Source organism: Trachypithecus francoisi, unplaced genomic scaffold (assembly GCF_009764315.1).
Source record: "Trachypithecus francoisi isolate TF-2019V2 unplaced genomic scaffold, Tfra_2.0 Lachesis_group9, whole genome shotgun sequence".
NCBI lineage: Eukaryota > Metazoa > Chordata > Mammalia > Primates > Cercopithecidae > Trachypithecus > Trachypithecus francoisi.
This window is the reverse complement of record NW_022681474.1, coordinates 11,287,919-11,302,714: the sequence shown is the minus strand read 5'-3', so window position 1 is coordinate 11,302,714 and position 14,796 is coordinate 11,287,919. Positions and strand designations below refer to the sequence as shown.

General features: G+C 46.6%; 2 protein-coding genes across 21 annotated transcripts in view; one reads left to right on the top strand and one right to left on the bottom strand.

Annotated features, from left to right (window-relative positions):
• Positions 1-13,641, top strand: part of FBH1 (F-box DNA helicase 1) — a 48,934-nt gene extending 35,293 nt beyond the window's left edge. For 7 of the 12 annotated variants that reach the window (XM_033209355.1, XM_033209348.1, XM_033209349.1 and 4 more), the window contains 5 exons: positions 255-452; positions 1,291-1,416; positions 3,477-3,583; positions 12,505-12,636; positions 13,159-13,581. In XM_033209355.1, the coding sequence (XP_033065246.1) occupies positions 255-452; positions 1,291-1,416; positions 3,477-3,583; positions 12,505-12,636; positions 13,159-13,329 (734 nt within the window). In that variant the 3' untranslated portion in view covers positions 13,330-13,581. Of the gene's footprint in view, positions 1-254; positions 453-1,290; positions 1,417-3,476; positions 3,584-12,504; positions 12,637-13,158 lie in introns of all 12 variants that reach the window. The other 5 variants (XR_004436684.1, XM_033209350.1, XM_033209347.1 and 2 more) reach the window with 3 other exon arrangements.
• Positions 13,592-14,796, bottom strand: part of IL15RA (interleukin 15 receptor subunit alpha) — a 52,041-nt gene continuing 50,836 nt past the window's right edge. For all 9 annotated transcript variants that reach the window (XM_033209364.1, XM_033209374.1, XM_033209376.1 and 6 more), the window contains one exon: positions 13,592-13,941. In XM_033209364.1, the coding sequence (XP_033065255.1) occupies positions 13,617-13,941 (325 nt within the window). In that variant the 3' untranslated portion in view covers positions 13,592-13,616. The remainder of the gene's footprint in view (positions 13,942-14,796) is intronic.

Sequence of the window (14,796 nt, the reverse complement as noted above, 5' to 3'; positions counted from 1 at the left end):
ATTTCAATCCCTGTGAAGTAGGTGAGGATCTTGAGCCTAGGGTTTTGCTCCTCAGTCGGAGACGGAGAGGCCACCGCACTGCCCTGACTTGCCCAGGGACACACAGCGAGTTAGTGATGCAGTCAGGCCTGGAACCTGGGTCTCCCCACTTTCAGACCGTCTGCTCTTGTGCAGCTGCTTAGGAACGTGCAGCACCTGCCACCGTCTGTGAGTGGAGCTTGTGTCACCTTAACTTGTGCGTGTATTCTCCTTAGAAAACCTCGTCATTAAAGACAGATTTATCAGAAGATGGGTGCACAAAGAAGGCTTTAGTGGCTTCAAGAGGTATGTGACCGCTGCTGAGGACAAGGAGCTTGAAGCCAAGATCGCAGTTGTTGAAAAGTATAACATCAGGATTCCAGAGCTGGTGCAAAGGATAGAAAAATGCCATATAGAAGATCTGGACTTTGCAGGTAAGGGAAACAGTTGGTTTTTACCTTCCCCCTAAGAGGAGGAACAGATGGTCTGCTGCTGGTTTTTTTTGTTTTGAGACAGAGTCTTGCTCTGTTGCCCAGGCTGGAGTACAGTGGCGTGATCTTGGCTCACTGCAGTGTCCACCTCCTGGGTTCAAGCAATTCTCCTGCCTCAGCCTCCTGAGGAGCTGGGACTACAGGCGCCCATCACCACACCCGGCTAGTTTTTGTATTTTTAGTAGAGATGGAGTCTCGCCATGTTGGCCAGGCTGGTCTCGAACTCCCAACCTCAGGTAATCCACCCACCTCGACCTCCCAAAGTGCTGGAATTACAGACGTGAGCCACCGTGCCCTGCCTCTTCTGCTGTTTCTTCCCTGTGTGAAATATCTTTGAGCAAGGATGGCTTTATTGCTTAAGGGAGAGGGGAGCAGGGTTCTGGTTCTTCCTCAGGGGCTCTTTATTTCTCTTCTACTTTCAAGCCCATAGAATGGGATTTTCTAGTCCCAGCTCTGCCACGTGTAATGTCAGGCAAGCCGTGCAGCCCTTTTCTGGGCTCTGTCCCTTCATGTGTTAGATTCAGAGGGTGGGTGGAGCCACTCTGGCCTCTGGGATGTGATTGAGAGGCACTAACCTCTGCAACTAATTTTCAACTTTTCTCCTCGTCTTTTTCTTTTTTCTGTTCCTGACAGTTGTTTCCTCTTTCCCCCTTTTCCCACAAAACTGCACTTAGGCAAGAACTGTTCGAGTTCAGAGTCAAGTGGGAAGCATGTATGTTTTTGTCATCTCGTTTCTTTGCCTTTGAAGCCCCGTCTAATGTGTGCTGTGTTTTTATCCTAGAGTACATTCTGGGCACTGTGCACAAAGCCAAAGGCCTGGAGTTTGACACTGTGCATGTTTTGGATGATTTTGTGAAAGTGCCTTGTGCCCGGCATAACCTGCCCCAGCTTCCCCACTTCAGAGTTGGTAAGAGGTGGCCGGGTAGTGTCAGGTGCTGTTGTAGTGGGTGGTGACTTGTATGCTTCCTTTACCCTGCCTTGTTGTTTGTTGGATGCTGTGGCCTCCTGGTAGGGCACTTCTGGAAAAACAAAACCATGAAACACCTCCTAGTCCTAAACTTTTGATTCTTGTACTGTGGTTTTTTAAAAAACAAACCTTCCCCAAGGCGCACCCCTCTGGGGGCTGCGTGTGGGGTGGTGATGTTTGTTTGTGGTGGCCCTGTGAGCCCCACGCCGCTCTCGGCCCCACCTGTGAGCCCCGCGCCGCTCTCGGCTCCACCTGTGAGCCCCGCGCCGCTCTCGGCTCCACCTGTGAGCCCCGCGCCGCTCTCGGCTCCACCTGTGAGCCCCGCGCCGCTCTCGGCTCCACCTGTGAGCCCTGCGCTGCTCTCAGCTCCAGGTGTTTCACCATCAGACTTTTAGTCTCCAGCCTCGTGAAAGCTTTAACGTATAGTTTACTTCCTTACCAAGTAATTCCTTTAATTCTTCTTCATTTATTAAAGAGATGAGAAAATCACAAAAGGAGAAGTAGTAAGCATTCTTTATCATTTTTTTTTTTTGGTTTTTTTTTTTTTTTGGTACAGACAGGGGTCTCACTATGTTGCTCAGGCTGGTCTCAAACTCCTGGGCTCAAGCAGTCCTCCCACATCAGCCTCCCAAAGTGTTGGGATTGCAGGCGTGAGCCACCACAGACATTTGTCTGCTTTGTTGTTGTTGTTGTTGTTGTTATTATTATTATTATTATTATTAGTTTGAGATGGAGTCTCACTCTGTCACCCAGGCTGAAACGCAGTGGTGCGATCTCGGCTCACTGCAATCTCCACCTCCCGGGTTCAAGCGATTCTCCTGCCTCAGAGTAGTTGGGACTACAGGCGCGTGCCACCACGCCCGGCTAATTTTTGTTTTTAGTAGAGACGGGGTTTCGCCATATTGGCCAGGCTGGTCTCAATCTCCTGACCTCAGGTGATCCACCCGCCTCGGCCTCCCAAAGTGCTGGGATTATAGGTGTGAGCCACCATGCCTGGCCTTGTCTGCTTTCTAATAAATTTGTACTCAAGGCTGCTTTGTAATGAATTTGTACTCTGAGCATCAGTGCTGTTGCTTTGGTTTTAAATCTTAGAATAAAACCGTTTGAAATTTATGTACAAACAAACAAAGCTGTCTGTTAACTGTAGGTTGGAAATTTGGGGCCTAGCACACATTGGCATGCTGAAAACGGAAACCACAGCATTCGTGACTGCTGGCGAACATAGAACATGGTTTGGAGTGGAGAGAGGAAGGGAGGCGGCCATGGAGAAGTTTACTATAGTACCACCTTTTTCCCCCTTCTGGTTTACATGTTTACAAATGTAATTTACATGCCACACAACCCACCCATGCAAAGTGTACAATTCTGCAGCTTTTTGCACGCCGTTGGGTCTGCTGCACTTTGTTGAGTTCCTGCCATTGTGTGGTGAATCGAGATGGGAGATGACAGGTGCAGTTGGGCAGCACAGACTCACAGCACACAGCACACTTGTGTGTCTTCCTTGTTGTCCTGTGACAGTGTCAGCCATTTCCAAATGGGAGTCTGGCAGTCCAGAGACAGTGTAAGGAAATGGAAAGAGACAAGCAGACTCAGTCCAGCTCCCAGGCCCTTGATTAGCCAAGGCCTTGTTTGTAGGAGTGACTTAACCTGTCTAAGCCTCGGTTTCCCCAGCTATCTCATGGGCTTGTTGTGAGAACTGGCATAATGACTGTAAACAGCCATCTGGCACATGGCGGGTGTCGAATAACCAATTAACACATTCCCAGGATTCACGTAGCAGGACTAAATAAAACCCAGTATTTTGTGCCACTAGTCTGCTGGGATTTGGTTTGTTTTTGGAACTGGCATTTGTAGGAAAATTTTGTATTTACAGCCAACAAATGTTGAGTGGTTTTCTGCAGGGAATGGATGGGGGCTAGTAAACATTTAGATGAGACATAAGGTTTTGTAAGCTTTTGTAAGGCTTTTTAGTTGAATTTTTTCCCCTTTACTTTGTTTAGAGTCATTTTCTGAGGATGAATGGAATTTACTGTATGTTGCAGTAACTCGAGCCAAGAAGCGTCTCATCATGACCAAATCATTGGAAAACATTTTGACTTTGGCTGGGGTAAGCGGAACGGGCAGCATGAGCTAACTTGATGCCATTGAATGTTACTTAGTCTGCAGGAGGGGCTGACCTGGAGCCTTCAGAGGCCTTCGGATCAGGGTCGTGGGTTGGAAGAGAAATGCTGCTTGAATGTGCAGAGGCCGATGACCAGTGTAAGAAGTGTTCTACCCAAGGAAACAAAAATGTGGTTCTTTTCTGAGTCATTTCCTAATTCAGTTTAAAAAGCTCTGTTTAAGATACCAGCAGTGGGCCAGGCATGGTGGCTCACGCCTGTAATCCCAGCACTTTGAGAGGCTGGGGCAGGCGGATCACTTGAGGTCAGGGGTTTGAGACCAGCCTGGCCAACATGGTAAAACCCCATCTCTATTAAAAATACAAAAATTAGCCAGGTGTGGTGGCATGCATCTGTAATTCCAGCTACTCGGGAGGCTGAGGCAGGAGAATCACTTGAACCTGGGAGGCGGAGGTTGCAGTGAGCCAAGATGGCACCACTGCATTCTAACCTGGGTGACAGAGCGAGACTGCATCTCAAAAAAAAAAAAAAATGATACAAGCAGTGGTCATATATTTCTTAATTTCTCCCTTACTCAGTTAGCTCTTTTTTTTTTTTTTTTTTTTTGGTCTGAGACAGGATTTCACTGTGTCACCCAGGCTGGAGTGCAGTGGCACAGTCATCATTCACTGTAACCTCGAACTCCTGGGCTCAAGTGATTATCTTGCCTCAGCCTCCTGAGTAACTGGGACTACAGGCGCGTGCCACCACCCTGACTAGTTTTTAATTTTTTTTCTAGAGACGGGTTCTTGCTATATGGCCCAGGCTAATCTCGAACTCCTGGCTAAAGTGATCCTCCTGCCTCAGCCTCCCAAAGTGCTGGAGTTACAGATGTTAGCCACCTTGCTCGGCCCCTGTACTCAATATTCATAGGGAAGAAATGCCAGGAAGGTTTTGTGCACCCAGCCTTCCTCCCTCTCACCCTTTAGTCCCTTTTGAAATGGCATCTGCTGCTGCTACCGGTAGACTTTCCGGAAGAACACATCCTTGCCGGGGAGAGTAAGTGTTCAGGTGCCTGGCCATTGTCACAGACGTGGAAAAGTGAGCTGCTCAGCACTCACTCTTTACCCTTCCCACAAACCGCCTTCTCACACTCCACTTCTTTTTATCTCTTTTTCTGCCTAAACAGCTGGAGTATCATTTAGTCTTTTCAACCCTGTCAGAAACTAGAACAGAAATTTGAGCTAATAGTTACTGCTTAGTCCATCTCTCCCTGAACCCAAGATATTTAAGCCTGAAACCTAAAACTTAAGTGTAAAAGTTAATATAAATACTCTTTCTTGCTTAGCTGTCTCCAAAGCAAAGATTGTGTGTAGCAGGATGGTTTATTCTCAGTTCCGTATTGCCTGCTGTCACGGGGTGAGCCATGCCGTGCTGCCCTACATGCTCTGGGGTTGAACCACAGGGTGCAGGCAGGGTGGGCGGTCACCACTTTTGAGTAAATGATGTTCAGCTCTCAGAGGTGTTAAGTGTAGTAGATCCCTGATGCTCAGAATGGAATATTTTATCGAGGGCCTAACACTTGCCAAGCACCTTTCTGGGTACTGGGGCATAACAGTGGGCAGGGAAATTCCTGCCCTCATAGAGCCCACCCAGGTGGGGAGACGGACAAGAAAGTGAACCAATAGGATTTCTCTTCACATGTTTGAGGAAGATAATACCAAAACTTAAAAGGGAGAAGCTTTGCAAATAAATACTCTACAATGACTCATCACAGGGCAAAAGCTTCTTGCATCAAACTGATGAGCTTGCATATTTATCACATTTTTTGCGTCGTCTTTGTCATTTTTCCTCCAGGCCTCTGTTAGGTAGACTGACTTGGCCATGAGAATGTTTCCAGAATTTGAAATCTGATGCATTTTTCCCAAAGCAACTTTTCACCTGGGCTTCACCGAGTGCAACAGCTTAAGTGTCAGAGCTTAGAACTGAAGCCCTTTTTCTTTGGTTGCATCTTTAGTGGCACATGGATCATCTGTAGACTTTTCTGCAAAGGGCCAGGCAGTAAAGATTTCAGGCTCTGTAAGTCACATGATCTCTGTTGCAGCTACCCAGTCCCGCTGCTGTAGTGCGAGAGTCCCTGTTGATAGTACATTAGCTAGCAAGTGTGGCTGTGTTCCAATAAAATGGATTCACAGAAACGGGCATTGTCTGGATGTGGCCCATGTGTACTTTGCTGACCTCTGGTTTAAAGAAAAGTGTGACCTTAAAAAGTTTCTAAACCAGTATCCCCAGGAGTTAAGCAGAATAAATCATTATGTACAAATGGTCTCTACCTATACAAACATTTTTGTATAAGCTTTGATTTATAAGTGCTTTTTTAGACCATCTGGTATGATTTTCTCATGGAAGTCATGTCACAGAAGTGGTAAGGCCTGTAACAAAACCACATTGTCAATTGGTAGAACTGTGCGGGGTATTACCGAGCAGTGATACCATCTCACAAACATGGGCTATACAGGACTTTTCATTTTTGCTTATGAAAATTTTAAGACATTAAAAAGTAAAGAAAGCAACACACTGAACACTCATATACAAATCCTCATGTACATATACCTATATGTACACATCTCCAAGAAATAGGTACTTTTTTTTTCCATAACTACCATGCCATTTTCATATTTTATATTATAATATGTGGCCTCTACTACCCAATCCATACTTATGCTTTTATGATTGTCTCAGAAATGCTTTTTTACAGTTGATTTGTTCAAGTCAGAGTCCAAACCAACATTTGATTGCTTGTCTCTTAAGTTACTTAATAGAGAGCTGTGCAGGACTCCCTCCCCACTTTTCCCATGCTCTTGTCTCATTGCAGAAGCTGGCTCATTCGTCCTATAGAGCGTTCCCATTCTTAGTTTGCTTCCTGCTGTGGTTGTGTAACTTGTTCTGCCATTACCTGTCCTGGCTTTCCAGTAACTGGAAGTTAGCTGTAGAGGCTTGATTAGATTCAAGCCTGCGTCTTTGGCAGGCATACCCCATGGGAGGCTGGAGAGGGCTGTGTGCTTTGCCTCGCCACATAAGGAGGCTCATGGGAGCAGGTTAGTTTGTCACTGTTAGTGATGCTGATTGCTCATCTTTTGAAGAGGCACAGCTAGGAAATGTGTCTTTTTGAAAAGAAAGAAAAAAAACCAATGGTTCATACTGATAATTCCAATCCCAGTTTTTAAACTTTATTTGTTTGAAAGAGACAGGGTCTCACTCTGTTGCCCAGGCTTTAGTGCAGTGGCACGATCATGGCTCACTACAGCCTCGACCTCCTGGGCTTAAGGCGCACTCTTCCCACCTCAGCCTCCCAAGTAGCTGGGAACACAGACATACACTATCACACCTGGCTGGTGTTTGTTTGTTTGTTTGTTTGTTTTGTAGAGACAGTGTCTCATTATGTTGCCCAGGCTGGTCTTGAACTCCTGGGCTTAAGTGATCCTCCCGCCTCAGCCTCTCAAAGTTCTGGGATTATAGGCGTGACACCAGGCAAATTTCAATATTTTATTGTTAAATATAACACAAATATATAAAGCAGCATAAAACAGTTTAAAATGATGATGTTGCGAGCATCCACCAGATGAGAAGATGGGATCTGCCAGCCATCACAGAGCTGTCCTGGTGGCCCCTGGCCATCGTAGCACCCCTCCCCCCTTTCTGAGGGTAACTGCCATCTCAACAGATAGGCACTACCTTGCTTTGTTGCACAGCTGCACCTTTTTGATTTTTTATTTTTTAACCAGGTATGCACCGCCATCAGTAAGTGCTGAAAAATGGTACCTTTTACACATGTTCTCTTCATTCTCCTGGGTTTCAAAAACTGCACTGTATCTGCATTGCCAGAGGCTTTAGCCCTTCACATGTTCAGCCCTCATGCATTGTGTTCCGTAATCCAGTTCACATTTAACACGAAAGGACTTTTACTTTTCTTACACTTGAATCTTTTCTCATACACTGAAATCTTGGTTCCTAACAGTATTTATTAATTACTTATTGATACTATTCCATGTATTTAAAAATAATCTTCAAAATAATGCCAGTATTAATGGAATACTGACTGGACTTGAAGATTTCCTAACAGCTCCATTTCTCCATTAATGATTTATTTATCATGTTCTGAAGTCACTTACAGTAAGTCCTTTTTGCTTTTGTGGTTTTATTACCAATTTAATTTGCAGTTAGAAATGTATTTTATTTATAATATCTACAGCAATTGCTTTGCTTCTTTTTGATTTAATGATCTTTTTTGACATGTAAGGCCTGTTAATGTTTTCAAAGTCAAAACCTTGTGCCTGAGCACGGTGGCTCACCCCTGTAATCCCAGCACTTTGCAGGGCTGAGGCAGGCAGATCACTTGAAGCCAGGAGTTAGAGATCAGCCTGGCCAACATGGCGAAACTTTGTCTCTACCAAAAAATACAGAAAAATTAGCTAGTCGTAGTCGTGCACACCTGTAGCCCCAGCTACTTGGGAGGCTGAGGTGGGAGAATCGCTTGAACCCAGGAGGCAGAGATTGCAGTGAGCTGAGATTGCGCCACTGCACTCCAGCCTGGGTGACAGAGCGAGACCCCGTCTCAAAAAACGAAAACAAAAAACAAAACAAAGTCAAAACTTTGTGCTAAGAGAAGTCTCATTACCTCCCTCTTCATTTCAGACTGTTCTCTGCTTCCACCATTGGGAGTTATTTTAAACAATTTGCGATTAATCCTTCAGTATTTCTTTATGCAAGTATTAGCAAATTCGTAGGTATTTTCGTATTCTCCTTTTCCACAAAAGGTAGCATTTCAGATACACTGTTGTGTACTTTGCTTTGTCACTTAGAAGCACTCATGGGAATCACTCTTTTATTTATTTTTTACTCTTTTATTTTTTGGCCTTTTATTCTTTTATTTGTTGTCCTACCCAAATCAGGAAATCCCTCTTTATCAGCTCACAGAGCTCTCTCGCCCCTCTGTCAGCTGCATAGTGTTCTGTGTTGACGATGTGATTTATGCCATCCTCGCTCATGGACATGGTCACTTCCAGCCTTTTGCTTTCACTAATAATGCCGCATTGCACAATCTTATACACAGGTCATTTATGTTTTTGCCAGTGCATCTTCAGCATGCATTTCTAGAAGTGGAATTGCTGGATAAAGATAAATGCAAGTGTGACTTTTCAGTTGTTGTTTTGTTTTTGTTTTGTTTTGTTTTTGAGACAAGGTCTGGCTCTGTCACCCAGGCTGGAGTATGGCGGCACAATCTTGGCTCACTGCAACCTCCGCCTCCCAGGCTCAAGCCATCCTCCCACCTCAGCCTCCCGAGCAGCTGGGACTAGAGGCATGTGTCAACACACCTGGCTAATTCTGTATTTTTTTGTAGAGACAGGATTTTGCCTGTTGCCTAGGCTGCTCTTGAACTCATGAGCTCAAGTGATCCACCCTGCCTCGGCCTCCCAAAGTGCTAGGATTACAGGGATGAGCCACTGCACCTGGCCAAGTGTGACTTTTCTAGATATGGCCAATTTCTTCTTGGAGATTGTTACCACTTTAGAGTCCCACCAGTTGTATGCATAAGAGTGAAATAGGCCCAGTGCAGTAGCTCACACCTGTAATCCCAGCACTTTGGGATGCTTAGGAGGGCGGATCACTTGATGTCAAGAGTTCAAGACCAGCCTGACCAACATGGTGAAACCCTGTCTCTATTAAAAATACAAAAATTAGCTGGGTGTAGTGGCGCATGCCTGTAATCCCAGCTACTCAAGAGGGTGAGGCAGGAGAATCACTTGAACCTGGGAGGCAGAGGTTACAGTAGGCTGAGATCGTGCCACTGCACTCCAGTCTGGGCAACAAAGCGAGACTCTGTCTCAAAAAACAAAAACAAAAAGTGAAGTAGACTTTTTAAAGCTAATTGAAAGGTTGTCAGTTGGTTGCTGCGTACATTTTGTTTTCCCCATAGAAGAAAAGAATACAGAATCTAGAGAAATACTTCCTGGTTACTGAGACTGGGCTGGGCTGTCTGGCCTCCGGGGTCCTGCGAGGAAGTCGCAGAAAAACTGCTTATTTGTGGGAACAGATTTTTTAAGGCTTTAAGACCTTGTGAGAGGTGGATGCACTCTGCTTTTTTAAAAACAAACCAACCAACAACAACAAAAAAACAGAGTCTCACTGTGTCGCCCAGGCTGGAGGGCAGTGGTGTAATCTTGGCTTACTGCAACCTCTGCCTCCTGGGTTCAAGTGGTTCTCCTGTCTCAGCCTCCCCAGTAACTGGTAGTACAGGTGTGCACCACCATACCTGGCTAATTTATTTTTTGGTTTTTTTTTTTTTTTTGGTAGAGACGAAGTTTCACCATGTTGGCCAGACTGGTCTCGAACTCCTGACTTAAAGTGATCCATCTGCCTCGGCCTCCCAAAGTGTTGGGATTACTGGCGTAAGCCACCATGTCCGGCCTTTTTTGTTGTTGTTGATCACAGCCTGTGAATAAATTTGGGGATATCCTGTTTCAGAAGTGTCGAATTCAATCTGTCCAGGAGGGAAGGCCGTGGGGATAATGAAGATCACGAGTTGGGCAATAGTTCAGGGGCTAGGAAAGCGTGTTGAAAATAGTGGAGCCGTGGATGGGGGTGTTTTGGAGATAAAAAGCGAGCCGTTGCTTCCTGCGCTGCCTAGAATGATGTCTGTTCATCTCCCAAGAACAGGGCAACCTTCTTTTTCTCTGACCCCTCCCCCTTAGAAAATACAGCTAATAGAATCACCAGAAGCCGTTTTGTTCATTTGTTTCTTTAAGTTTTGGGAAAGTGAAGGAAATTATTACATTGTTGAGGTGTTAAGTGACAATGAAGTTATGTTTCAAAGACAGCTTTTTTGTGTGTGCGTGTGACGGAGTCTCCTTCTGTAGCCCAGGCTGGAGTGCAATGGCGCCATCTTGCTCGGCTCACCGCCTCCCAGGCTCAAGTGATTCTCAGGCCTCAGCCTCAGAGTAGCTGGGATTATAGGCGTGCACTACCATGCCTGGCTAATTTTTGTATTTTTAGTAGAGATGGGGTTTCACCCATATTGACCAGGCTGGTCTCAAACTTCTGACCTCAAGTGATTGGTTCACCTCGGCCTCCCAAAGTGCTGAGATTACAGGCTTGAGCCACTATGCCTGGCCAAAGACAGCTTCTTGGTCTCACAGAATCTTAGATTATTTTTGTTTAGATACAGGGTCTTGCTCTGTTGCCCAGGCTGGAGTGCAGTGACACAATCTCAGCTCACTCACTGCAACCTCAGCCTCCCCAGAAGCTGAGACTACAGGTGTGCACCACTATGCTTGGCTAATTTTTGCATATTGGTAGAGACAGGGTTTTGCCATATTGCCCAGGCTGGTCTCGAACTCCTGGGCTCAAGCGATCCTCCCACCTCAGTCTCCCAAAGTGCTGGGACTGCAGGTGTGACCCCTGGCCCTTAAATTTATATAAATAAAAACAGTTAATCTAGTGGGTTATGAGAGGCTTAAAAAGAGTGAAGTGGCGTAAAACCTAAAGAAATCAGAGAACACTGCATGTTAGGTTAAATCATGTTTTGTGAAACTTTTCTTCCATATGTGTGGAATAGCATTATATGTGTATAGCATTATAATGGTAACTGCATCAAAAACGGTTTGAGAGCCCAGCCCTGGAGAAAATTCTGGAGTCGACAGGGAGTCGGTTACAAGGATGTTCATTGTTGCATTGTTGGAAATAGTTTGGAAACAACCGAGTAACCACAGCAAGGGAATGGGTAAATAAAATATAAGAGAGTGCTGTGACTGAGTCCCCTACAGTATTTTAGAACAACTAGGTGAGGAGGAAGCCAGAAGTGTAACATTCATGTAAGTAGACACCTATAAAAGGACACCTGTGTCCTTGGACACGTGTGTAAACAAGAAGCTATTTCGTAGTGGGTTGGAGGCACCTCGCCAGGTTCATGGTCCTGGCTGTCCCTGGGGAAGAAAATGGAGATGACAGTCGAAGGGACTTCCGCAAAATCTGTGACTTCAGACATGATTTCACTTTGTCAGCTGTTAGTACTTGTTGGCCATAACTTGAGTGTTTGCATGGTGGTTTTCATTTCTTTTTCATACCTGGTAGGCAGGCCCTCTAAGAGTAAAGACCAAAGAAATAAAAATGTAGGACACAGATTGTAGAATAATTAGATCAATAGCCGGTCGTAATCCAGAAAATATGAAACCGTCCTTTGCTGGGCAGCAGGTGTGTGCGGTCCTGCCAGCGGATCAGCCGGTGACGTGGAGCCCCATGGGGCAGTGGCGAAGCTGACAGTGCCCTGTCCTTGTGGTGTTTCCAGCCTGGGAGGTCACTGGCCCTTCCTCTGGGTGCTCCTTTCCTGCCAGGCATGAGTGCTTTGCATGCATTGAGGGGTGTCTTCTCCTCAGCAGCCACCTTTAGCTGGCACCGTGCCATCTGCATTTGTGGATAAAGACAGGCTTAGCGAGGGTGTCATTTGCTCACTAGCACAGCCAGTACACGGGACGGTGGAAATGTGCAGGCATGTTTGGGGCAAGTTTTCTTCAGGTCCTCTGTGTTGCCTACCTGGGTTGTAATGTGAATATACAAATAATTTTCTAAAGATTGAGCTGGGGATGCCTTAGCATAAAATAAAATCCAGAAATATTCTGGAAATGTCATTACAGGCAGTAGTTTTGCATGTTTACCCGTTAAATATATATATTTAAAAAGCAATTAGACTGTCAGTTGGACTGTCGATAGCTTTGGAGGCAGGGAAAAGTTAGAGAAACTAAGGGAGAACAGGGCAGTCAGTGTTTTTCTCTTTCTGGGACTTAACAGCGTGGCTAAAGGGTTCTCACAGCGTTTCCAGCAGACCCTAGCGGAGGTATCGCCATGATTCTCTTTCTCACTCTTTCCTTCTCAGGAGTACTTCTTGCAAGCAGAGCTGACAAGCAACGTCTTAAAAACAGGCGTGGTGCGCTGCTGCGTGGGACAGTGCAACAATGCCATCCCTGTCGACACCGTCCTCACCATGAAGAAGCTGCCCATCACCTATGTATGTCTGCTGTCTGTGGAACTTAATTCAGCCGTTCGCGTGTTTTGCTTGTGATCTTTATGCTTCTCTGGGTTGTAGGTGGGGAGATAAGAGAGAGCTGTGTGATCCTTTATTAGGGGCTTTTCATACGAGAGGCACGAGAAGTGTGCGGCTGGCCCCGGGGTCAGAGGTCAGGGCACGTGATGCTGCCTGGCTGTGCTGAAGCCATAGGTCTGGGAGGCTGGGTTGTGACACACGCTTAGAGGGAGAGCCGTTCCCCGGGGTCCCAACACAGCTTTTCTTGGTTGTTTATCTTGACTGGATAAATGGCTGTTTCTGCGCTCAGGGAATTTGGGGGGTTCGAGGCCACCTAGATGGTGGTGCTGTGGGAGGTGTTACTCTGAGGGTGTGCACCCCTCTGAAAACATCAGCATTCAAATGCGTTGTCCCTGGGCAGCTGTGATGGTAACTCCATGCTTTTTGCTGGAAAATCCATGTTCTTTGGTTGTTCCCCTTAGCTCTCTTTCTTGTCCATCGCCACAGAGCAACAGGAAGGAGAACAAGGGGGGCTACCTCTGCCACTCCTGCGCGGAGCAGCGCATCGGGCCCCTGGCGTTCCTGACGGCCTCCCCGGAGCAGGTGCGTGCCATGGAGCGCACCGTGGAGAACATCGTGCTGCCCCGGCATGAGGCCCTGCTCTTCCTCGTCTTCTGAGGCCAAGGCGCACATTCTCCACAGTGCAGAGCAGCTTGCCGAGGACCCCGCGTGAAGAAAGCCAGCGAGGGGGGCTCCCGCTCCCTGAGACTCTGGGTTCACCCACAGCACTTTCTGAGGAAGAGGACGCCAGCCCAAGCTGGACCTGCCATTTCTCCACTCCCTACAGACAGCCAGTCTCCACTTGCCTCTGCTCCAGACACATCTGGTCCGGGAAGTGGGGGATGTTCTTTTGATAAAAAAAAAAAAAAATTTTATGTATTTAAACTTTTATTACAAGATTTCAATTAAACAGGCACCATAGCACTGGCATACTGCTGTGTGATGACTGCGTCAGCACTGTTGTTCTGAGCCTTCTCTTTTTCCAGTTTACTCTTTCCTACAGCACTGTCACCGTTCACATGACACAGGAAGCAGAATATGAGACGTGATGTCTTGGGTGGGAATTGGGGCATCAAAAATGAGACTTTGGCCGGGAGCAGTGGCTCACGCCTGTAGCCCCAGCACTGAATCCAGCCAAGGCAGGAGGACTGCTGGAGCTCAAGGTTGAGGCTGCGAGCCGTGGTCACCTTACAGCTCACTGTACTCCAGCCTGGGTGACAGAGCGAGACCCTGTCTCAAAATAATATAATAATAATAATAATTAATAATAATGTTTTAAGGAGGTCAGATAAATTACAAGGCTAACAGGATCATAATCTCAGCAAGAAATGACCCCAGATGGGCTGGACCACAGCACCCGTGGGGCCTGGTGAGGAGGGAACGAATATGAGGATTTGTGGTTCTCAAAGTGTGGTTCCAGCAAGCAGCGGCAATGTCGCCTGGGAACTTGTTAGAAATAAAAATGTCCCATCCCCACACCAGGCCTGCAGGATCAGAAACTCCAGGGTTGAGGCTCAGCTGTTGGTACCTAACAAGCCTGACAAGTGGTGCTCATGCATGCTAAGTTTGGAAACTTCTGCTCTCGATGTTTAGGTGGTAGAATTGGTCGGATTTCTGGAGTACTGGGATCATGATAGGGACACTCTGTGGTAGAGGTCGTCTTCACTGAGACAGGGAGAATGGGAACGAAAGCAGGTTTGTGTAAACGCAGTGATCAGGTTGTTTTTCAGCATGTTGAGTGGAACCGTCCAGGAGGCTGTTGGGTGAACACATCTGTCCTACAGCAAAGGGCCTGGCTGGACCTGGGACTTCAGAGTTGTCGGTGTGTGGGTCGTGGTGCAGTTTGAAGGGTTTCGCCGAGTTAATCCGGGAGAGGATAAAGAAGGAGAAGAGCAGAGGTCTGAGAAGCAAAGCCGGCAGACACGAGGCTTGGGGTGAAGAGAGGAAGAGGGTTTAAGAAGAGCGACAGCTGATCCAGAGGAGCCTCATGATGGAGCACCACTGAGCTCCGGAGTAGGGGAGTCCAGGAAAAGGGGATCTTCAGCATCCAGTGCAGTAAAGAGACCAAATAAACAAGGGTGGGCA